A 24,878-nucleotide genomic window follows, 5' to 3' on the forward strand; every position below is an offset into this window, starting at 1 on the left:
TGAGCCCACACTTTCTTGTGGTATCTGATGAAAGGGGCAATACCTTATCAGAAAACAGTGTGCTTAACTTGCCCGTGGGGACATGTGTATCTACCCCATATTAAAAAAAAAAAAAAAAAAAGAGCCAATGTCTGAGCTTGGTTCCAAAATATGGAGACATTATTCTGCAAGGCCAGATGCCTGTAGCTTCTACAGATACCTGGATTAAGGATTCTGGCTGTTGACCTTGAGGATGAAAAGTTCAGCCTCACGTCTGCCAAGCTGAATGCACAAATATTCATGCTGTGATTCCAAAGGTCTCCTTTCCTCCAACAGATAACACTGCAGGGGTGTATGCCCGGCGTGGAGGCTTCAGTCGGCAGAAGCAGGATCTGTACCTCCTGCCCATCGTGATCAGCGATGGCGGAGTCCCTCCCATGAGTAGCACCAACACTCTCACCATCAAGGTCTGTGGGTGTGATGTGCACGGTGTACTGCTGTCCTGCAATGCTGAGGCCTACATCCTGAATGCCGGCCTGAGCACGGGGGCGCTCATCGCCATCCTCGCCTGCATCGTCATTCTGCTGGGTAAGCGGACTCCGCTGTGGCCTGCAGGAAGGGTTTTGCAACCAGATGCCCATCCTGGAAACATACACTTCTGGAGTGAAGGCTGGTTAGCAGAACTATACCAAGGACTGTGGCTACAATTTGAGACAAGATGCAGGTGGTGTCTGCTCCGGTGCATTTTATGATTTGGGTGGCAACTTGACAAGCATTTTGAGCAGAGTCGAGGAAGGGTTCTGATGAGCAAATTGTCAGGCACTGCAGGACAGCACAGCAGCAACCAGCCGGGGGTTCTGTAGGGGGACATCTGAGAAGGTCTTGCACAAGAGGAATTCAGGCAGAAGTGTGGGATATGAGCAGAAGTTTGCCTTAGAAGATGAAAGAGAAGGGGCTCCTGGGTGGCTCAGTCAGTTAAGTGTTCGACATTGGTTCAGGTCATGATCTCACGGTCCGTGAGTTCGAGCCCTGCATCAGGCTCTGTGCTGACAGCTCGGAGCCTGGAGCCTGCTTCAGATTCTGTGTCTCCCTCTCTCTCTCTGCCCCTCCCCTGCTCACGCTCTGCTCTTTCTCTCAATAATAAATAAACGTTAAAAAAAACATTTAAAAAAAGAGGAGGAAAGAGAAGAGTTAGGGACAGAAGGAGTAATCATGAGGCCACAGACAACGTCTGAAGGACTTAAGGAAATGGATGAGGTTGGCCTGGCCAAGCTGGATCTTGACTCCTCCTCTGATTATCTGGGAGCAAGCCTCAGTTTTGGGGGACCCCTGGGAGGCTTTTCCTGCACTTGCAGGCTGAGTTAGCTGCCCCACTTCTGCATTCTCATGTCCTCTCTGGTTTACTCTGAAAGAACAGCAGTGTGCCCATGCTAAGAACATTTACCGTGGCTGGCCTTCAGCAAGATGAGATCACGTGGGAGAAAAATCAGGACTCAAACCCAAGGATGTCTGACACCAAATTTATGCTTGTTCCATGATGTTTCATTCTCCACTGAATGAGTAGGCGGCCCAGCTGCACAGCGAACAGCCCCTGAGTTCAGGCCAACAAAGAGTTCTTGAGAATTATCTGGGTACCAGGTCCTGTGTTCAGCCCTGGGGGATAAAGAGAAGAATCAGACATCATCTTTGTCCATGACCGTTCACAGTCTATCAGGGAAAATACGAGTGAACAGATAAATCAGAGGCATGGGGTGAGTGCCATGATAGGGACATGAATAAAAGGTGATGGGGACACACAGCAGGAATTGCCTCACATTGACTAAGGTCAGGGACATCTTCCTAGAGGAAGTGACATACTTGTTGGATGCTGAAGAATTTTCCAGATGGTGAGAGAGACTGGGATGGATAGATTTTCCAAGCAGAGGGAACAGAATGCCAAAGAGCTTGAGGAAATTCAGAGTCTGGGGAGGGGGGGCCAGATATGTAAACCAAATTATAAGTTATGATGATAGAAGAACGAGGCCAGGTGGGTGGTGGAGTGCATGCCAGTAGCCGTGTCTGGTGTCAGAATGAGATGCCGAGATAGGTTTCCATGATGAGAGAGAAGAGTCAGCCAAACAGGAGGTGGAAAGGAGTGGTCTGGGCGTAGGTGTTGTCACCTGGGCGTAGGGGAGGGACACTGCTTGGTGAGCGCTGGGAGCCGGTCACAGTCCACACAAGGTCAAAGCCTCAGCCTTGCATCTCCCAGTGATGATGTACCGACTAGGGCTCCCAGACCACCTGTCAGATTCAGCCACAAACATTTTCTTTAGTCTAGCCATGGCAGAGTGTTCTCATGGAATATCATAGAAACCTCTTGTAGCGATGCTAGGTTGCCTGAGGGTAGTCGAATCACCTTTCCCAGGGAGGAGATGGAGCTGTTCCTCTGGGCTTCAGCTGATGCTGTTTCCTTATATGCAAATAAAGAGATTTGTCTTCTGGGGGTCATTATAAACTTCCCCTCTTCCATACGGTGGTCTGAAGAGAACCCTGCCACATTTATGATAAGATTTCTTATTAAGGTAGAGTAGGACTCCTGTTCATTCTTCCCAGCCCCCAGCCCTCTGGGCAGGAACTAGCATCACCTCTTATAGAAAGGTAGGACTAAGGTCTCTGAACGTCCTCGTTCATAAACTTTGGAGAGACAGCTGTCTTCCGTTGGAAAACGAAACCGACATAAGCCATTTTTAAGAGGCTGCAGACCAATATATTTAGAATCTTCCCAATTCTGAGGAACATGACTTCCAAATAGCATTGGATTCATTTGTAAAAAGCTCAAAATAGTTCCAACTTGCCAGTTTGTTTGGGTATCATCTTTCCTGGCGGCATTTTGCAGAGGAAGAGACAGGTGGAGGGCAGTTTTACACATCTTTGGGGATTCCAGGTAAAGCTCTCATTTCACACAGTGATAGACTGGTTCCTATTCTGAAGCTTGTACACACCATGTCTTACAGTAAGCAGAGTTCTCCTGGTGGTGGGTGGGGAGAACCCAGAAATACTGGGCTTGACCTATGCTTACTTTCTTGTGCTTTCCCCATAGTCATTGTAGTGTTGTTTGTGACCCTGAGACGGCAAAAGAAAGAACCACTCATAGTCTTTGAGGAAGAAGATGTCCGTGAGAACATCATTACCTATGACGATGAAGGGGGCGGGGAAGAAGACACAGAAGCCTTTGATATTGCCACCCTCCAGAATCCTGATGGGATCAATGGATTTATCCCTCGCAAAGACATAAAACCCGAGTATCAGTACATGCCTAGGCCTGGACTCCGGCCAGCACCCAACAGTGTGGACGTCGATGACTTCATCAACACGAGAATACAGGAGGCAGATAATGACCCAACTGCCCCTCCTTATGATTCCATCCAAATCTATGGTTACGAAGGCAGGGGCTCAGTGGCCGGGTCCCTGAGCTCCTTAGAGTCTGCCACCACAGATTCAGACTTGGACTATGACTACCTACAGAACTGGGGACCTCGTTTTAAGAAACTAGCAGACTTGTACGGTTCCAAAGACACTTTTGACGACGACTCTTAACAATAATGGTACAAATTTGGCCTTAAGAACTGTGTCTGGCATTCTGAAGAATCTAGAAGATATGTAAACAGGTATTTTTTTAAATCAAGGAAAGGCTCATTTAAAACAAGCAAAGTTTTACAGAGAGGATACATTTAATAAAACTGCAAGGACATCAAAGTGGTAAATACTGTGAAGTACTTTTTCTCGCAAAAAGGCAAATATTGAAGTTGTTTATCAACTTCGCTGGAGAAAAAAACCACTTGGCGTACAAAATATTTAAGTGAAGGAGAAGTCTCATGGTGAACTTACAATGAAGGGAAATCGTTTATGTGTTATGAACATCTAAGTCTTTTCTTCTTCTTCTTCTTCTTCTCCTTCTTCTTCTTCTTCTTCCTTTTTTTTTAATTTGTCAAAGAAGCTTCCAGAAAATTAGAAAGGACAACAGTTCTGAGCTGTAATTCCGCCTTAAACTATGGACACTCTATATGTAGTGCATTTTTAAACTTGAAATATATAATATTCAGCCAGCTTAAACCCATACAATGTATGTACAATACAATGTACAATTATGTCTCTTGAGCATCAATCTTGTTACTGCTGATTCTTGTAAATCTTTTTCCTTCTACTTTCATCTTAAACTAATACGTGCCAGATATAACTGTCTTGTTTCAGTGAGAGGCGCCCTATTTCTATGTCATTTTTAATGTATCTATTTGTACAATTTTAAAGTTCTTATTTTAGTATACATACAAATATCAGTATTCTGACATGTAAGAAATGTTACGGCATCACACTTATATTTTATGAACATTGTACTGTTGCTTTAATATGAGCTTCAATATAAGAAGCAACTTTGAAATAAAAAACAGATTCTTTTTTAATTCTGGGTTTCATTCTTAACATTGAAACATTTAAGTATTTCTAATGACCCATTTATATTTCTAATTTAAGATAATTGTGATCTTTTAATAACCCTATTTATGAGATGTTGTAGTCTGCTGCTTTTATTGTTTATTTAAAATCAAGTATGTTTTGCAAATGTTTTTTTTTTTTTTTCAGACAAGATTCTGTAACATCGTTTAAAGCTTTCTTGTACATTCTCAGTGTTAGCTTCCTGGCTTCTCTTTGCACACATCTTCTGAAAAAGAAGGATGCAAAAGATCTAGGTCAGTCTCTGATTTTGCAATACTTGTTATATAATAGGCATTTATCTTGTATATCAGTAATTCAATGGTTATGAGAGATGAATCCATGAGGAAATGAAATGATCAGACCTCTAAAGTTCCAAGATGTAGATTTTATGCCCGACACTGAGCATTTGGGGGTTGGGTGAGGGAAGGGTCAAAAATAGAAATATGCTACATGTAGTTATCAGACATCCAATGTTATTCTAATTCTCCCTACTTTGATCTTGCCAGGCTCTCATAATGACTCTGACAGTTGAAACTGCTTATATTTCCCTCCTATGAATTTCAGTCCTCTTAAAATAATGTGGCATTTTAAATTTTGATGAAAGAAAGAGCAATTCATTTCTAAACCTTAAAATATGCTTTGGCAACAAGCTCAGAATGAGGGCAGGGACCCTGGTGGATTCTGAGGGTCAGTGCCAGTATGCCTGCTGTCTCTGGAAGTCCCATCTGGCTGCCTGGGGATTGGAACTTCCGTGGAGTACATTACACCTGTTCAGCTGGGCCAAAGGTCAAAATGTAGCAATACTCGGGGAAAGACCACACAAAGTCATGCTACACGTGTTCTCCCTCTTTCCCCTTAGAAACAGGGCACATGCTTTCTCTTGGGTTGCAGACAATTTTTAGATTATCTTTCTTTTTTAAATACTTTATTGTGAAACTTTGTTTCAAGCATTTCTTGATATCCTGCTACATACTATTTTTATGACTCAGTCAACATGCATAAAAAGAGAAATGTTTATATGAAGTGCTCACTTTCAATTTACTTTGCATTTAAATCAAATTGAACACTTCAGTGGAATAAATTCTGTGGACAATGTCACTTTGGAATCTTTCATTTCAATGAAGGATTGCACATTCTCAATACTTCCATAAATTGCAGGTTCTGTTCATTTTTTATATAGTTTTTGTAATCCAAAGAATATTTTGCTAGATTTGCACAGATCTCCAATTGAATTTGAAATAAAGAAATAATGCAAAAAGATGAATAGCACTTAAACAAGAATACAGCTGTAAGTAACCCCATCACCATGGATGATCCTTTTTGTCTAGGAATGTATTTAGATTAGATTTGACAACTACGTTTTTAGATTTTTATGTTTAAGTTTAAAAAAAAGGCTGTCTAATTTTCAATAGTTAAAATACTTGTTTTTCTTTTTTTCTTTTTATCTTCTCTTTTTTACTTTAAGCCTCTGTTGTTTGTAGAACCCTCTTAGAAGCTTGGAAATAAAATGTCTTTCCTGACTAGTGGAGTCCTCTTTCATTTGGAACATATTGCCTTAAAAGCAATCTTAGTTTAAGTGGTTTTTCCTTATTTCGATATAAGTAATCAGTGCTTTATGACATCGATTCAGCTAAAGGAACACTGTTCTGTTCTCCTTGTACTTGAATAGTGGGCATTGTTTACAATCATCATTCATTCATTCATTCATTCATTCATCAAAATGTTATTTGGTAGACCCTGCTGGTGACATCAGGATGCACAATGAATCTTGCTATCATCCTTGACATCTTTTGGTCCTCCCAGCCCTGTTCCAAAATATCTATCCTGTTGTCTTGTAACCACCTACTGATTTCTGTGCCTACCCACCTCCCCAGACAGTGCAACAGGATACTTTCTCTCCTTCAGGTTTGAGGGGACAACATATATAAAAGACACACAGGAGATGGTGAGATGTCGACCGTGAATGGAGGAGGATAGGCCAATTGCAGCAGTTCTGGACAGATCTTGTGTTTAGCTAAATTGTATCTTAAGAAGCCAGTGTTCCCAGGGATGGTGGGGAGGATAAGAGAGAAGATGATCTGCAACGCTTGGAGAAACTTGCTGAAAATACACATGCACAGTGCCTAGAGAGTATTGCTTTGTACATCAGGTGGGACCAAGTCATTATTTTTAGTCGTTCCAATTCCATTACTTTGTTGTGTATCCTTCACTTATTTTTGAGAGCCTCTTCAGGACAGTGATGGTGGGTGGAAGGTCAAAAGTGAGTTGGGATCTTTGAGCACAAGTGTATCTGGCAGGCAGTGTGGAGGACAGATTAAGAACATCTAAATAACCGACAGGGTATTTATGAAAGTCAAAATAAGATAAAATGAGGGCCTCAAATAAGTCAGTAGATAGGGAATGGGAAAGAGGCAAGGCTACTCTACTTCTGTGCTGCCATCAGCTGGGTCTAGACCATCCTCACCTGTGACCTGGAACACCGAGACAAACCCACAGCCATTCTCTCTGACTTCCAACCTCTTCTCCACAAAGAAGCCAGAAAGATATTAACACACAACTCAGATCACATGACCCCATAACCAAACTTCTTCACTGGCTTCCCAAAGTCCTCAAATACATCCCAATTCCATTATTTTGTTGCTTTACATGACCAGAACCCCTGCAAACCTATCAACTTCCCCTTACCCCATTTTCCTTCCAGCCACTACATTCCACCCATGCTGGCCATCCATCCATCAGTTCCTTGCACAGACCAAACGGGACCCTTTTCCGTCCAAAGTGGACCACACTTTGCTAGTTTCCTTTGTATCCGTTGTAATTCTTTGAACTTACTTTACTTACTGGCCTTTACTGTGTGTGTGGGTCTGACTGACACAGCAGAGTGTAAGCTCCAAGGTGGAAAGGATCGTGTTTTCTAACTGTATGCCTAGCTCTTTTCATTGTGCCTGAAACCTAATAGGTACACAAGCAATATTTCTTGAATGAATGATGGCATATCAATAAAGCAGATAATATCCAGATTTGGTGGCTGAGTAAAGAATGCCGGTCTGATTTTATGCTTCCTCATCTGAGAAATTGAGTGAACTGTGATCTTGGTATCTGTGGTCATGAATCCAAAAGGAGAAGTGGGTTTATGGGGAAAAGCGTTGAATTAAGTTTGGATTGGACTTGTAAACTGGAGACGTTTGGGTCAGATGGAACTGTCAGGTAGGTCATCAGCAGTAGGGATTTGCTGGCTACAGAAGAGGGAGCTGGACATGTAGAGTAGAAGTCATGGAGGGCAGTTTAAGTCGACTGAGTGACTGTATTTCTAACCGGGTTTCACTGTTCTCTGCCAACTTAAAGGACTATTTTGATGGTGAAGTAAATAAGTCCCTCTGGTGACTACAAGTAATTCTGACTTTAGTTCTATTAATAAGGATAATTAGTAAGCATAAACCTTATCCATGTATGTCAAATGCTTTGAAAAATTAGAAGAGCATATTAATTAATTCACTAATTCTTTTCTTCGATTAGTGAGCCTTTTTTGAGCTCACACTTTGTGGGAAATCATGTATTAGATGTGAAAAATTGATGTTATTCCTGTGAGAAGGCAAAGTATGGGATACCCTGCCCAGGTTACACTGTCAGAGATGGTGAATGAGCGGTTACATGACTCTCCCAAGCATCGGCAGGAAGTGGTTGTCAAAGCTGGATGGGAATGGGTCCCATTTCTTCCACCTTGGTCCAGGGGCTTATCCTTTAGGTGAAAGAGCCAACAACAATGATATTCTTCATCATCAGTGATTCAGCTGAGACACTGGCAGTTAAGAGGGGATGGACACTCCCCACCTCCTTGGGTTCAGCTTATTACTTTGAACAGCCATTCACCACAGAGTGGGACGACAGGATCCAGTCATACCTCTGATTGCCTAGCCTGCCTTCCACGTCCACACCAATAGATGGGACAAAACCGTGCATTGTTTCTCCTGGAGTTTGCATGTCTCTACAATGTAGATGTTGAAAATCAACTATAAAAAAACAACTAATTAGGCACTTTATAGCTGTTTGTATTATGATTCACACAGAAGTTTGGTAGTTTATTCTCTTGATGTGATTAAAATTGTGTTAAAAAAAAAAAAAAGTCCATGTCAGGAGATTGTTAGGTCCAAATGGCCTCAGAGTGAGAAGTGAAATTTTATTTTGCAGACTAACTCAACTAATCATTTTTAATGATTTTCTCAAAAGGGCTTTTTTCATTCCATGTGTCTTTATACATTTTACACATGATGTTATAGTTCTCTGTCACTTTAATCTACTAACTGCCACTACTTGGCTATCTCTCACAGGCTTATCAAAGCAACATGCCCCTCATACTACTCAGAGCCCAAATCATCAGCTCAAGAGTGAAAGCAACAAACTGCTTCTTAGGTGTGGCATTTGATACATGCCTCTGTGTAAAAAACATGGCTCCAACACTCACTAGCTGTGTGACTCTGGACAGGTGTCTTGAGCTCTCTGAACTTCATTTTCCACAAACATGCAATGCAACTAAGAATTTCCACAGTTTCAGTGGTGGTAAAGAATCACTAAGCTCCTATTTCTAGAGCCACTGCCAGTTTCCAGAAGAGGGGAAACACTCCATAGAAGGGAGCAATGATATGGTTAGTGTCCATATTCTTTTCCTTGTCCCAGGTTTCAGGACAAGGTTAGGGAACAATTTACCACCGCATGCTTCCCTTTTCTCCCTCTGTCTCCTGAGCCAACAATAGAACATAGCTTAGCATGTGGTAGTTTAGTTCAGGCAGAGAACAAGAAAAAGTTTCCTACCATCAGAAAGAATTTTTTGTTTTAATTAGACTAATTATCTAATCGGTGCATTCACTTCTGTTTGATTACAATATATAGCATAAAACTGGCAAAGCAACATGTAAAATAGCTTTTAAATATCTTATTAGAAGACAATAAGTAAATTTACATGATTATGAATTGTATTTAATTGGATATAAACTATGTATCATATGGTATTTGAAACTTGGATGAGCTTGTCAAGAACTGCAAAAACTGACATTTCTAATATAAGGAATTTCATATTTGATGTATTTTTGCTCATTTGCTGAAACAACGGTGCTCCTTTTTTCGTAGACATAATTCTCTGAAAATGTTTAGATTTGCAGACATATAATTTCATTACAATATTTTTCTTTCATAACAACTCTGCTGACTTTAATTTAACCACAATTTTTACCTCACTTAGCACTCAGAAAAATTGGACATTATTTGATGCTGTAGTAAATTTCACCTTAAATTTTTTTTCAAACATCTAACTGGGATGTGAAAGACATAGTAGTGCTTAGAAGTACAATTTTCAAATAACATTCTGTTATGAGTAGGTAAAGAGGTGGTCAGTTTGATGATGCTGACCTAGCAATCTAGATAAGCCCTTGTGTGGGGCACCCACCTTTCCTTTGTTACATTTTGGATTTCCAGCACAGAGAAGGCACTGAGTAAATTCTCAGGGTAGGACTGTAGGGATGGATGGGTAAAGGGAAATAAATTCTTATATTCTAGGTTTTTCAGAATTCTAAACTCCTAGAAATGGACAAGAGAATTCATCTGGGTACCTTCTTTGCTCCCACACCCATGTTTTGATAGCATCATTATAATGCTTTGAATTTAGATTATTTTAAATGTTTATTTACTTATTTTTGAGAGAGAGAGAGAGAGAGAGAGAGAGAGCGAGAGCGCATTAGCATGGACGGGGCAGAGAGAGAGGGGGAGAATTGAATCCGAAGCAGGCTCCAGGCTCTGATCTGTCTGCACAGACAGAGCCCCACACGGTGCTTAAATCCACAAACGGCAAGATCAGTACTGGAGCTGAAGTCAGACACTTAACTGACTGAGCCACCCAGGCACCCCTTCAATTGAGATTTTCCGTGACTAGATATTCCTCCCAGGACAGTCACCCAACACATACTCAGATCAAATTGGACCCGATGCAATGAACAGATGGAAGGGCCTTCAGATGATGTGTCTGTCTTGCTAGTCCTGAAAAAATTTGCTTAATTTCTGCGGGTCTCGTTTTCCTTATATGACAGGGATATGTAATCTCTGTCTGGCATGGATCCAAGAATTCCAGGAATGGATGACCTAGAACAGGAAATTACCTACATATATAAATAAGTTGTTGCACAGATGAATGATTTTATTGTTGCTGTGCTTGGTGTTTTTTGGGCTTTTTTTCTACGGTAAATTGAATCTTTCCAGCATCTGCAAGTGATTCAGTAGTTAACCTTAGATCCAGAAGCAAATTTAAGGGGCTCTTGGGATTCTCCTGGGAAGACTTAACCCAGTGGCCCCAGGGTAGGCTTTAAAATGGGGACTGAATCTTGTTGTGCAGGGACTGCAGCCCTAGGGCTTCTCCCAGTCCAGCAGCCCCCTCCCCAGCAGGGAAATAGTGACTCCTAAACGCAGGCTATGAGGAATCTTGATCCCAGTGGCTCACTGTTTTCCAAGTTTGGAATGTGCATTTCTGTATTTCTGGTGGTTAGAAGGAACGGTTTTTAAGATGACATTGAATAACAATACATTTTAACGGGAGAAAGGTGTTCCCTTTCAAATTACTAAGTAGATAATCTGCACACAATTCTCCCTCTGTATGGAATCCATTACCCCTTAGGGTGGCTCATTCCATGACCACCCAATCTAAAGCAGCCTCTTTATTCCCTGTCTGCCATATTGCCCTTCTGTCATTCTCTGCAGAGTGACAAAGATTGTCTACTCTGACCAAACTTTAATCAGGCTCTTCTGAGTCCTCTGTCCCACTAGGCCTGAACTTGGCCCTTCTTCCCTCTTTGTAGAATCTCATTTCAGCAAGAATCCTGAAGAAGTCAGTGTAGTGAAAATTCCCTACCCTTACTATCTGGCTACTCTCAACCTTAATCACCCTAGCCTATCTTCAGCAAGAATCCTATTGACTCAGCCTAGCAAGAACCTCTCTACCTTGATATTTCCTCTTAGTAATTTTCCATCCATGGACCCCCATCTGCTTCTTGGATGTAAATCCCCAGCTGTCCTTGTTTAAGTTGAACTTGAGTGCATGTCGTCTCCCCTGGTAGAAAACCCCACTGCAGTAGCTCTTCATGAATAAAGTGTGCCTTGCCATCTTTAACAAGTGTCATGAATAATTTTTTCTTTAACAAGAGCACATAGCACTTTCTGATATTTTTATCTTTTCAATGCATTGTTTACTTAAAGTAAATCTGTTTACTCTCTAGACTGTAAGCCCCATGGGGAGCAAAGACTGTCTTTTTCACTGTGTACCCCAGAGCCTAGAACAGAGCATGCTACGTTGTAGAAATTAAATAAACAATTTCTGGCTTCTTGGGGGTGTTGGCTAAATTTTTATTGCTTGCTCTAATGGAATAAGGGCTAGTTTGAAGTTGTAGGTTTAACTGATGTAGATTTCCTTTCTGAAAAGGGAAATAAAACCAGTAGATTAAAGTCTTCAGCAGCAAATCTAATAGCTAGAATTTAACAAAATGGTTTTCTTTCCATGTATGTATGTGCAGTTACCTTCTGTACTATGGGGGGGTTTCCACTCATGGCAATAACACAACGTTTCCTTTTAAAATTGTGATATTGGGATTTATAATGAGAAATGTTATGTTTAATTTTCTTCCCCTTTCTGGCAGCACTCCTAAACCCTTTGAATTTCTTAAGTGATGAGAACAACTAAGGTGCCTTGTTCAGTTAATGAGATGACTTTCGGACCCCACTTAAGGATGAAGGATACTTGCCAAGGGAACCAACTGCTTGATTAAAGGGTGGGAACTTTACGGCTCCCTGCCCAGACCTCCAGGGAGGGAAGAGGGGCTGGAAATGAAATCAGTCACCAATAGCCAATGACATAATCAGTCGTGCCTGTATAATGAAGTCTCCATAAAAACCAAAAGGACAGTGTTCAGAAAGCTTCCAGATTGGTGAACACATGGAGATTTGGGTGGAGTGGCCACTCAGAGAGGGCATGGAACTCTCGAGCCTTTTCCCCATACCTTGCCTTGTGTATCTCTTCCATCTGGCTGTTCCTGAGTTATATCCTTTTATGATAAATCAGGATTGTAGTAAATAAAATGTTCTGCTTTCTGTGAGCCCCTCTAGCATATTAATTGAAGACAAAGAGGAGGGTTGCCAGAGCTTCTGATCTATAGTCAATCAGAAGCACATGTGACAACCTGGATTTGTGACTGGCATCTCAAGTTGGCATGGTGGGGTAGGGACAGTCTTGCTGGACTGAGCCCTCAACCTGGGGAATCTAACACTATTTCCAAGTCAGAATAGTGTCAGAATTGAGTAGGACACCCAGCTGGTGTCTGCAGATTGTTGGTGGGGTAATCTCTCTGTCCCCCACATTAGAATTGGGTGCAGAAACATTTCAAAATACATCCATTTAGATAAAAGACGAACCACTTAACATAAATATAGATTACATAAATAGTACATCTGTTACTCAGGTATATTGACTAGGCAGAGGATGGGTGGTGAAGGGTGATACTGAATTCAGTGGTACCCTGGGGGTTTGGACAGCACTGATGGTGTGCAGCCAGCTCATTTAATGGCTGAGAGAACTGAGGTTCTACAAGGTAAGTTAACTTGTTTCAAGAATCAGAGGATAGAGAAGAGAACCTGGAAAGAAAATATACTTCTCCTGCTGGTGACCTAACTCTGAGTTCCAGGAAAACTCAGTTCCAAAGAGTTACCAACTACCATGTAATTTCTTATTCAGGGTGGTTTTCTGAGTGTCCACGTACAGGAACAACCTTCCTGCACACACACCATTGCTCTTCTTACATTTCACCTTCTCAGAAAGTTCTTCATTGATCACCTTACATAAAAAAGGACACCGAGTCCTTGTTACTGAGTCCCCTTCTAGCTACTCACCTCATTTGTTTTCTTTCTCTGCATTTACCACTATGTGATATGATAATGAATGCCTATGGTATGCATTTAGTGTTTGTGTCCCCTGCCCCACCATAGTGACAGTCCCATGAGGACACTGGCTCTGTGCTCTTCACCTCTGTACCCCCAGAATCCAGAATATTGCCTGGCATATACAGGGGCCCAATAAATAACTGAGGAACAAACCAATAAATAATGATAAGCATTATCAACACTAGGCTTTTTAACTCGAAGTTTGAGTGAGATCAGCTTCCTCTTTCAGTCCTATTTGTTAATAGCAACCATGTCAACCAAATGAGGATCAGAAAGGTTATAAATGTGTTGCTCTAATATAGGGATTTCAGATATTCCTAGGTAGTAGTTGATCAGCTATCATTAAACCCTTATGGAGGTTTCCCTCTAGCTTTTCCAGCATCTGAAAAGCTCCTGCACCAAAAGCTGGGCATCTTTGTGCTAAGAAAAAGACTCTAAATGAAGGAAATACAGCCGTATGTGACTTGCACAAAGAGATCTTCTGGCTGTTTTTGCTCAGGGCGCCAATGTTCAAATGAAAGAAAGTGTCAAAATCCCATTCAAGGGACCCTCAAGGATGTGGAGAGCTTTGCCATGACGTGAGTTTCTAGTTAACGAGATAGGTTTTTGTTTTAACTATGATGGATTATTAACCCCAGACTAGTTGGCAGAAAGGGAACTAAAATAGTTGCTAGTTATTCTGCTAAACATTTAACATCTGCTCTCACCTGTAATGGTGTGCAATGTGCACATGATTCTCATGCTCAGAGATCAAATGGACAATAGATTGGCAGCCTACGATGTTCTAGAAATGGACCCATTTAATATTCAGAGTGATTCCCTTTCAGTTGTTCAACATTATGGATAAAACTCCAAATAAAGAATATACTTAGATACTACTGACTATTGGTTTTTTTTTTTTTAATTTCCAGCAAGATAACTGAAGTCCTGAAGATCCAAATGTCTCCTAGCTATTCTTTTGTTTATTTGTTTGTTTATTAGAAACATGTAGAAGCAGGCACTTATTTGGAGTATTATCAATAACCCTCGTGACCGCATGTCCTGGTTCTCCCCAAGCCAGTCCTACTATTTGTAGTTGTACAGTACAGTACAGTAATTAAAATTTTTTTTTAATGTTTATTTATTTTTAAGAGAGAGAGAGTGCGAACAGGGGAGGGGCAGAGAGAGAGAGGGAGGCACAGAATGTGAAGCAGGCTCCAGGCTCTGAACTGTCAGCACAGAGCCTGATATGGGGCTCGAACTCACAAACTATGAGATCATGACCTGAGCTGAAGTTGGACGCTTAACCTAATGAGCCACCCAGGCACGCCTGCAGTAATTTTTAATAGTGCTCCCTTTCCTTCTTCAAAACGACCCTTTATGGGTAATAATCTTTATGGTGACCCTACCAATAATTTTGTCCCAGTGTGTAGACAGTGTGATAGGTTTTCAATGGCTCAGAGAGACTTTTCCCACAAATGCAGAAAGGTGATTAGCGACTCTGGGAAGGAAAGAAAAGGAACATAAACCGTGATCTTATTTATCGTAGAGAAACACTCTAACATATCAGCTTCTCCTCTTTGCAGGTTTAAATTTTAAGGCTGATTTAAAAAAAAATAAACTTAACTCTCTTCCCTAGGATATAAAAATACTGAAAATAAAAAAAAAAAAGAATATTGGCTTCATACTGTTTATACATTTTATGTTCCTTGTTTCACTTATTATAGGAGGAATATTCAATATCAGCAAAAGAGTTTAAAAAAACACTTAAATAGCTGCACAGTATTACATTGTATAGATGAATGACCACTTACTTGTTCATTAAATTATAATATTTATTAAATGACTTATAACTGGACACTTATCAGCGCCCAGGGAAAACAACAATAACAAAATAGACCAAGTCCTTGCCTTCAAATGGATTAAGTTCTACTTGGGATGATCAAATGGTAACTAAGTCCTGACACAGGCATATAGCTTCATAGGAAACTCAGTAGGACAAATGATTGCTTTCTCCAACTAATAAATGTTCACTGGCTTTACCATTGTTGCTGTTCTTGATGATGTCTTGTCCTTATCCCAGACCAATTGATTCAGAGAAGGATGGTATTTACACATCTGTATTTTTTAAGCAGTGCCTTACCAAACTCTTTTGGAGCCAGAAATAAATGGGAAAAAATATTAATATCTCTACTACCTTTATTTTAAAAGTTGACATTTTCTTCATCATATATTTTTTTGCATTTGTTTTGATTTTCTGAAAAAAATTGCATTAACTTCTATTTATCTTGATAATTGCATTTTTGTTGCTCCCTTAAATTTCGTACCCCAGGCCAGTGCCTCAGAGGCAACTCCTCCCCACTGAGATTCTAATGCACTTATGGTAAAGACTGACCAACCTGTTCCACTGACTGGTCTAGGCTAGCACATCTCAAATTTCAATGTTCATGTGAATCAATTGGGGATTTTGCTGTAAACTGACTCAGTGGGGCAGGAGTGGGCCCTGAGATTATATGTTTGTAACAAGCTTCTATGTGATGCTTTTGCTTCTGGTCTTTAGACAGCATCTGAGTAACAGGGTTCTCAGCTATTCTGAAAGATGTAAGATAAAACATTTGTCACATGTACACAGAACCAAAGTGAATGCTACCCCACTGAAGGCAATCCCCTTCCACATAAAGTAAAGGTAAAGTGGACAAAGGAATCATCTGAGGTGAATCATTCCATAATCCACAGGACTCCCCCCATTAAGTAAATTGAGATGTGAAAAGCAGCAATTAATTGTCCAACACTTCTGTGGCCATTACTATTGATCAGGGTATGATATCATTCCTGCCAGAAGGTGACCCAAATGCTGTTGCTTGGAAATACCATTGGCTGCCTGCCTTACTTTATATCCCATTAATATATTTCCTTCAGGTCCCCAGACAAGCCTGCCACTCTGGGATGAAAAAGTTCCCTTTGGGTCAGCTATCAGCAGGCAGAAAATCCCAACTGGAATAAGATCCAACCAAACTCAGTTGCTTGGTGGGATTTATTCAGCCCAAGGCGCGTTGAGCTGCAACCACCAACTTGGATTGGGAAAGTGTGTAGATTAGTATCTCAGATCACAAGCTTAGTCCTGCAAACTGTATTCTTCTTCTTTTTCCTTTTAAATCTATTTAACCTCCATGCGGTGTGCCCATTCTACCAGATGGGAGGAACTGATCCCCAGTCACATTTGCCCCTAAATTTCCTATTCAGGGTTGCACTGGAATCCAGAAATTAACTGTCATCTCTATCTCCATGGAGTCTCAACAAACATCTTGCCTGTGCAAGCCACACTGGTCTGAAGAATTAGAGTCCTGACTCTCTAGAGCACAGAAAATATCTAATGTCTAGGGTCTCACTTCCTTAGTCACCCTATACCCCATCTCCTCTGACTTATGTCCGACTCCTTGGAGTCATAGCAAAGAGGTAACTTGTGGTCAGCTCAGTCAGATGCACATCACACCTTCTTGTCTTCGTTGAGAGTGGAGTTAAGACATTGAATGTCTCCCCACTGGCTGTTATTATTTCTTCATTGGGTTTAATCTTTTATACAAGAGTTTGAAACACTGTTCGACTTCCGGCTATGTTCTGCTTCTCTAGGGCAAATATCCTTGAGGCCAGAAGCACAGAACATTCTGGCAGCCTTTTTTATTTTATTTTTTTCTGGCAGCCTCTTTAAAATAGAATAGAGTGGAACAGAAAATATAAGGAGAATCAAGTCTGGTTAATACTTAGCAAAAGTATTCTATCATTCTGGTGGTGTGAGGGGGCAGAAAATAAACATGATAAGTCAGTATATGTATGTGTCTGTATATACATATGAATATATATATATATATATAGAGAGAGAGAGAGAGAGAGAGAGACAGAGACAGAGAGACAGAGAGACAGAGAGTTAAAATTACATAGCGTTATTATGGTGATAAGTGGTAAAGAGAAAAACATAAACTAGGGAAAGTGGAAAGAAATTTTCAGGTAGAAAAGAAGGTCCTCAAATTTTATACAGTCTGGCTGCCAAAGGCCTCAGTGAGGTGCTATTTGAGTGAAACCCTGAAAAGTCTAAGCAGCTAATCACGCAGACATGTGGTGTAAGAGTATTTCAAGCAGTGGGAACAGCAAGAGCAAAGACAACTGACCCAGAAAGGCAAAAAATAAGGGAGAATATTTATATGAAATCCAGCAAGTAAAGGGATCACATGTTTAACATCCAAACAGCTCCCATAAATCAGTAAGATGCTGACAGATACATGAGTAAAGATTAGGAACAAACCGCAAAAGAGTAAGTTTAAGCCACAAAACATAGAAAAATCATGTATATATTCCCACCAATTAGTAATCAAATAAATACAGATTAAACTAAGGTAGCATTTAAACTGCTCTATTTCAATGAAAACAAAAAATGTTAACATTATAATAGTGATGCTGGCAAGAATTCAGAGAAATAAATGCCTTAATGTTTTGACAACAGAAGTGTCAATTGGTATATTTCCTTGGAAAATTAATTTGGCAAATGTCTCCCTGAGCCAAATTGTCACGAGCAGCCATTCTACCTCAGAAAATCTATCCAAGAGTGTCACCCAAATATTGGAAAAATACATGCATGGGTATATTCACAAGAATGATTAGTGCTATCAGAGCAAATTAGATGTTCAGCAGCATGATATGTGATTGGTAATTGTGGCATGTTCTCTCAATGTAGTAATATGTAACTATCAAAACTGATGATTCAAAGTGATGTAGTAACATGGTGACATGACAGATGGTTGCGAACATGTTAAATGGGGGTGAGTGGAGTCAGTATATAGCGTTATATGTGTATCTTGACTGTAGTTTAAGAAATAGTAGGGGCGCCTGGGTGGTGCAGTCGGTTAAGCGTCCGACTTCAGCCAGGTCACGATCTCGCGGTCCAGGAGTTCGAGCCCCGCGTCAGGCTCTGGGCTGATGGTTCAGAGCCTGGAGCCCGTTTCTGATTCTGTGTCCCCCTCTCCCTCTGCCCCTCCCCCGTTCATGCTCTGTCTCTCTCTGTCCCAAAAAAAAAAAAAAAGTTGAAAAAAAATTAAAAAAAAAGAAATAGTTAAGAAACTATTTTCATGTGTGTGCATGTTCCTGTGTTTATATGTGTTTTATTCTTCCTCCGTGTGAAAGAAATTATGGCTTCTCTACAAGTCAGAGTTGTTTAGAAAAACTATGTAGATAGACAGATACATACATACGTACACACATAAACACAGAGAGAGAGGAGAGAGAGATGTATTGGCTTGCATGACTGGAGGCTAGGCAAGTCTAAAATCTGCAGGGCAGGCTGGCAGGCTAGAAATCCAGGGAAGAGTCTCAGTTTGAATCCAAAGGCGGTCTGCTTGTAGAATTCCCTCTTCTTCTAGAAACATCTGTCTTTTTCTATTAAGCCCCTCAACTAATTGGCTATTAAGCTCCTCAACTGATTGGACTAGGCCCACCACATAATGGAGGGTAATATGCTTTGCTCAAAGTCTACTGATTTAAATGTGAATATCATCTGAAAATATCTTCACAGAAATGTCTAGAGTAATGTTTGATTAAATATCTGGGCACGGTGACCTAGCCCAGTTGACACATAAAATTAACCATCACAGTCTGCAATAGCTTCAGGTACACATAATTCTTTAAGTCCATAATGCTAGAAAACAAAAACAAACACCTCTTCCTTGATGGTTCCAGCAAAATCCAAGAGAAGGCTAGGCTGGCTTAGAGAAGTTACCAATCCCTGAACCAATCCCAGTGGGGAGAGGTCTGGGTACTGTGATTGGAGAAGCCCAGATCACTGTGGGCAGAAGAGGCAGCTCTATATATGAAATGTATTTTTTGGAGAAAAATGATACAAGAAGTAGGAAGACAAGGTAGTCATGTTGAGGAGACAGGACTTCTGACTCCAGTTTACTGCAGATATCCTAGCCAACCTGCACAGAGTTTTCATTAGGGCATTAATATCTTCTCTTTATAATCATTTATTTTCCCAGTACAAACTTTTACTTGTTCAAAAGAATAAAGGGGGTGATAATAAATTTCTGTCTGCCCTTGGTCATACTACCACTGCAGAATTGTTTCTAGGTATGAAAACCCCAGTTATCAAAAAGAAAACAAAACACTAATAAATTGACATCTATCTAAGTGGTAAGAGATTTTAAAACCATTTCAAAAGGGTAAGGGCAAAAGGTCAGAGTCTTGTTAGATTAGAAAACAGACATGTCTTGATGTGTTTGGGACTGACAGTAATCCCAAAGATTATTGGGTGGGGTGGGGCTTCCTCTAGGTAGGTTAATGGATGGGAGTAAAGTAATAAAATTATTCTCTGTGAAGTACGTCTGACTGAAGACTATGGAATTTATGTCTTTGGAAAACAACAAGCCCCTCATTACTGGGAGTATTTAAAGGGATGATGCAGAATACTGGTGAGGAGTCTTGCTTACACATATTGTCAGAATTAGGACAGAACCTAAGGGTCCTGTATTTTTTTTCCAGTTCTAAATACTCTTACCAAACCCAGGAATGTTAGGGTTGGGTGGGGATATTACAGGGGTAGTACAGGGTATTATAAGGCCTAAATGCCTGCATTCCTCAATGTAAAGATGAGTATTTCTACACAGCCCCATTTTAAGAAAATCCAGCTTTTTTTTCCTCTGCAAAAAAAGAGGCCTGTGGAACCTTAATATCAAAATATTTAATGCTTTGCTTTTTTGTTTTTCTTGCAGAAGATATTTGAATATCCAAACTTGCATTTTCAGAAGGCATTGTTCATTTTGACAAATTGCCAAAAAAAGAGACATTTGAAAGGCAATTTCAAATTGTTTTTCCATAAGGCCTGGACCCATAGCTGTTCGATGACTTCATCTCCCCTTGATTTATGGGCAGAAGTGAGTTGATGGTGTTGTCCAACTAAATGATGGTTTCTCATGGACTTAATTCTCACATATTCTTTAAAAATGTGTACCTTTAAGTCTTGACATTTGTTAAATGCTAAAATCATATTACTCGTTTACAACGAGAACTTCTGAGGGAAATAAGAAATTCAAGACACCAGAAACAAAAATCTATCTGCAGAAGCATATAAAAAAATGTTAAGCAACAATTTGGTAAGAAAGGACCTACCAGCTTAAAAGTTTCTGCTTTATAGGTCAAAATAGCCAAATATTGGAAATTACAATATAAAAATAATTAGGAGGAAGAGGTGGGGGAGGAAGAGGAGAAAAAGACAATGAAGAAGAAAAAAATGGGAAGAAAAACAATAAAGTTAAATGTTAATTAAATAATGAATTAAATGATAAATATTTTCAAATATGCAAATTAAAAATATAAGCAACAATAATGACCAGGATCTCAATTGTAACAAAAACATCCATATGCAGAAAAAAGACCCTTAGCCTGTCCTTCACACCTTGTACAGAAATTAACTCAAAATGGTTAACAGACCTCAATGTTAAAATGCAAAAGGACAAAGTGTCAAGAAGAAACTAGAGGAAAAAATACTTGAGACCTTGGGTTAGACAAAGATTGTTTAGCCCGATCCATAAAGTAAAAACTGGGTAAGTTTTACCTCATCAAAATTAAGAACTTCTGCTCTCAAGGAAAGGACAAGTCACAGACTGGTAAAAACATACTCACATTCACATATTTTGTTAAAGGACTTGTGTTTAGAAAACTTAAATCTCTCTCTTTTTTTAAAATCTTTTTTTTTTTTTTTTGATGTTTATTTTTGAGAGAAAGAGAGAGAGAGAGTGCGTGCGCAAACAGGGGAGGGGCAGAGAGACAGGGAGACAGAATCTGAAGCTAGCTCCAGGCTCTGAGCTGTCAGCACAGAGCCGGATGCAGGGCTTGAAACCACAGACTGCGAAACCATGACTGAGCCAAAGTCAGACACTTAACTGACTGAGCCACCCAGCCACCCCGTAAACATCTCTTAAAATTCAATTACTGTAAAACAATCAGATTTTTACAATGAATAAAAGATCTGAACAGATACTTCACTAAAGAAGGTGTGTAGGTGAAAAAGAAACACACCCAAGATGCTTAATAGAATTAGTCATTAGAGAAACACACAAATGGAAACCACAATGAAAACCACTACTGAACATCTATAAGAACAGCTGACATAAACAAACACACAAAAACAGCAAAATACCAAGTGTTGGTGAGAACATGGGCCAACTGGAATTCTCCTACATTGCTGGTTATGTGCAAAATAGTACAACTGATTTGGAAAAACTTCAAGCACTTTCTCATTGTTAGACATCCCCACCCAGAGACATTTAAACAAGTGAAACAAAACGTATGTTCACAGGAAACCCTGTGTGCAAATCTCTACAGTGGCTTTATTCATAATCACTAAAAACTGGGAAGAGCTTAAAATGTCCATAAACTGGGGAATCAATAAATAAACTGCGGTACTTCCAATGGAATGAGAACGAACTACTGATACACTTAACAACGTGGATGAATTTCCAAAGCATTTGTGCTCAGTGAAAGAAGCCAGCCTCAAAAGGCTACATTCTGAACATTTCCATTTATATAACATTTTTGCAAAGGCAAAACTATGGGGACAGTTGCAGACCAGTGTTTGCCTGCGGTTGGAGGCTGGGGGAGAACATGACTACAAAGCGGGAGGGGGGATTTTCTTCATGTCTTAATTATAGTGGTGGTCACATGACTGTCTGTAGTTATCAAGCCTCGCAGAACTGTGCGCTTAAAAGTGTGAATTTTACTGTATATCTTACACCTCAAAGATAAATGGTGGGGGGGAAGAGTATCAGGTTACAAAACTTGTTGGCCTTAGTAAACAAGAGCATTTCTACCCTGTGCCACCCTCCTGGTCTAGATCTGGTACCCCGGAAGTTGGAGACCCAGCCACTTGACATACCTATGTGTACTTAACATAGGGCAGGCCTCCTGTCAATGTCAGGCAGCTTCTCAAGCTGCCAGCATGGATTCCTCAACTCCCATTAATCCCATTAAGAACAAGCCGATGACTTTAATTTGGATTCCTGATTGAACTATAAAGTGCACTCCATCTGCTTCTTAGACTAAGCCACAGACAGGCCAACACTTCCCAGAGAGGAATTCGCTTAAATGCTTAAACTGGGGACATGGGCGACTGAAGAGGCGGGTACCAAACCTTTCGTGAGCCAGGGAGGTCCCCTTCAGGCCAAGCGTGAGATGGAACGTTTTCCTGATAAATCCATCTGTCACTCAGGCCCATCTGGCATTTGTGTGTGTGTTGGGGAGGGGGGGGGTGTTGCAGAAAGGTAAGTGTATACGTTAATATGACTGATAAAAGTCTACTTCCGTTGTCCCTTTGGGCAGTTCCTCTCCAGACTAACAGGCTTGTCCCAAGCAGTCTTTGTTAAAGGACAGTTCCTGTTGTGGACAGAAAAGGGGTGTTTTCAGGGCGCCTATGTGGTTCATTCGGTTAAGTGTCTGACCCTGGCTCAGGTCATATTCTCACAGTTTGTGGGTTTGAGCCCCGCTTGGGCTGTATGCTGACAGCTCAAAGCCTGGAGCCTGCTTTGGATTCTGTGACTCCTTCTCTCTTTGCCCTTCCCCTACTTTTTCTCTCCTTCTCCCTCTCAAAAATAAACAGTAAATAAATTTTTAAGAAAAGAAAGGGGTGTTTTCCAACTGATAGCTGTGCTCTCATATCTCAGTTGCTATTTTTCTTAAAAACAACAACACAACAAAGAAACAAACAAAAACATTGTTTTAGTAGGGCTGGGGACTTTGCTTTGTGACCAAAGCAAAACTTTTAGAACCTTACAAATACTGAACAATTCTAGGGGGAAAGGATGCAACCAACTCTCAAGTCCAGAGGCTGTGTGATGAAACAAATTATCAGGCTGCTTATCCTGGCTACACTGATTCTGTCTTCTTTGCTTCTCTGTTTCTTTACTTCATCCACCCTCCAAGGCAGAGCCTGCAGGTCGAGCTGGTTGTTAGGGCTTTTGAGGTCCAAAGTAAGGAGGAGAGTGGGAGACAGAATACAAATGAGGCTCTTGGGATGGGACCAGGGGAAACATTGTTCAGGGAGAGGAAGAGAGGTGATGGAGTAGTTACACTGTGTAAAGAAAATGGACAGAAGAGAAAGTAGTACTTTAAGCTTCAAATCTGTGATTGACATTCAAGCTACAGCAGGAAAAAAAAATCTGAGTTGGTTTGCAATTAGTTTGGGTTACTCAACTTTTGTTGCTTTCAATTCTTTTTCTTTTTCTGCTCTCAATTTTAACAGTTCTCTGAGCTTTGGTCGCAACTATGATGGACTTTTTGCCTTAGACCTGGTGCCTTAGACCCATTTCTCATTCTTAACATAATTTGTCATTGCGATATTGATTGTACCTTAGAAATGTTTCTTGCTTCTTCTCCATACAATTGCCATCATTGTTTTATGTGAAGAAACGTTTGAAACAGGCTCCTCAACCATCTCTATGTCTCTAGTCTGTCCTCATTAATCCTTTCCCCACAAGAGTGCACAAAAAAAAAAAAAATCTTTCTAGAGTGCAAATCTGATTATGATTGCCCATTGCTTAAAAGTCTACATAGCTTATGGAATGAGATAGATTTGGCAAGGTATTGAGATATCTGGCAAGGTATTTGAGATTTGCTGTGATTTCAACCCAACTTCTTCTATCCTCATCTCCCACCAGGCAGCAAGAAACGCTGATCTACCAGAAGTCCTCAAATCAGACCAGGCTCCATTTATTGCAACTCACTGTCTTTGGGCATGCAGATCCCTTTGCTTGGAATGTTTTCTCTGTCCACCTAATCCTCCAAGTTTTGCTCCTCTTTCCTTCACACTTCAAAGCATCATCTCTTTTCTGGAATCTCCTCTTCGTACTTGTTTGGCATTCTAAGTTTCTGACCACCCTCTCTTCCACAACATAAATATAAGAGGACATTGACCTAAGTTAATATTAGAAAAATATCTCCTAAAATGAGCATTATCATATGAATACATAAGCTTCTCTTTGTCTCAAATCCCTGATTCAGAATAACATCTTAGTGATAAGACAAGGCCATTTAAAAGATCTGCTTGAGTTTTTTTTATCAACTCTTTCCAAAAACAATAGGTCCTTATCCCCACCCCAGTGAATTATATAGCCACCTTGGAATGACACCAGTGCAAATTATAAACTACATTTTTAGACAAGTGTATTAAAATATAATTTACATATCATAAGATACACATTTAAAGTGTACAACTCAATTATTTTTTAATATATTGACAGGGTTATGTGATGAGAAGAATAATCTAAATTTAGGACATTTTAAGCCCCCTTGAAAGCAACACTGTATTCATTAGAAGTCACAATCCATTGCCCACAGCCCTACCCCAGCTCTTGCTACGAATCAACTTCCTGCCTCCATGGATTGTCCTATCCTGAACATTTCTTATAAGTTAACTCATACACTATATGGTCTTATGTGAC

At 40.3% G+C, this 24,878-nt stretch overlaps 1 protein-coding gene across 3 annotated transcripts in view; it reads left to right on the forward strand.

Annotated features, from left to right (window-relative positions):
- The window catches only part of CDH11 (cadherin 11), a 153,058-nt gene extending 147,089 nt beyond the window's left edge, over window positions 1-5,969 (forward strand). For all 3 annotated transcript variants that reach the window (XM_027075901.2, XM_027075900.2, XM_053211134.1), the window contains 2 exons: window positions 316-567; window positions 3,059-5,969. In XM_027075901.2, coding sequence (XP_026931702.1) covers window positions 316-567; window positions 3,059-3,555 — 749 coding nt within the window. In that variant the 3' untranslated portion in view covers window positions 3,556-5,969. The remainder of the gene's footprint in view (window positions 1-315; window positions 568-3,058) is intronic.
- The last annotated feature ends 18,909 nt before the right edge of the window (window positions 5,970-24,878 follow it).

Source organism: Acinonyx jubatus, chromosome E2, assembly GCF_027475565.1.
Source record: "Acinonyx jubatus isolate Ajub_Pintada_27869175 chromosome E2, VMU_Ajub_asm_v1.0, whole genome shotgun sequence".
NCBI classification, from domain to species: Eukaryota; Metazoa; Chordata; class Mammalia; order Carnivora; family Felidae; genus Acinonyx; species Acinonyx jubatus.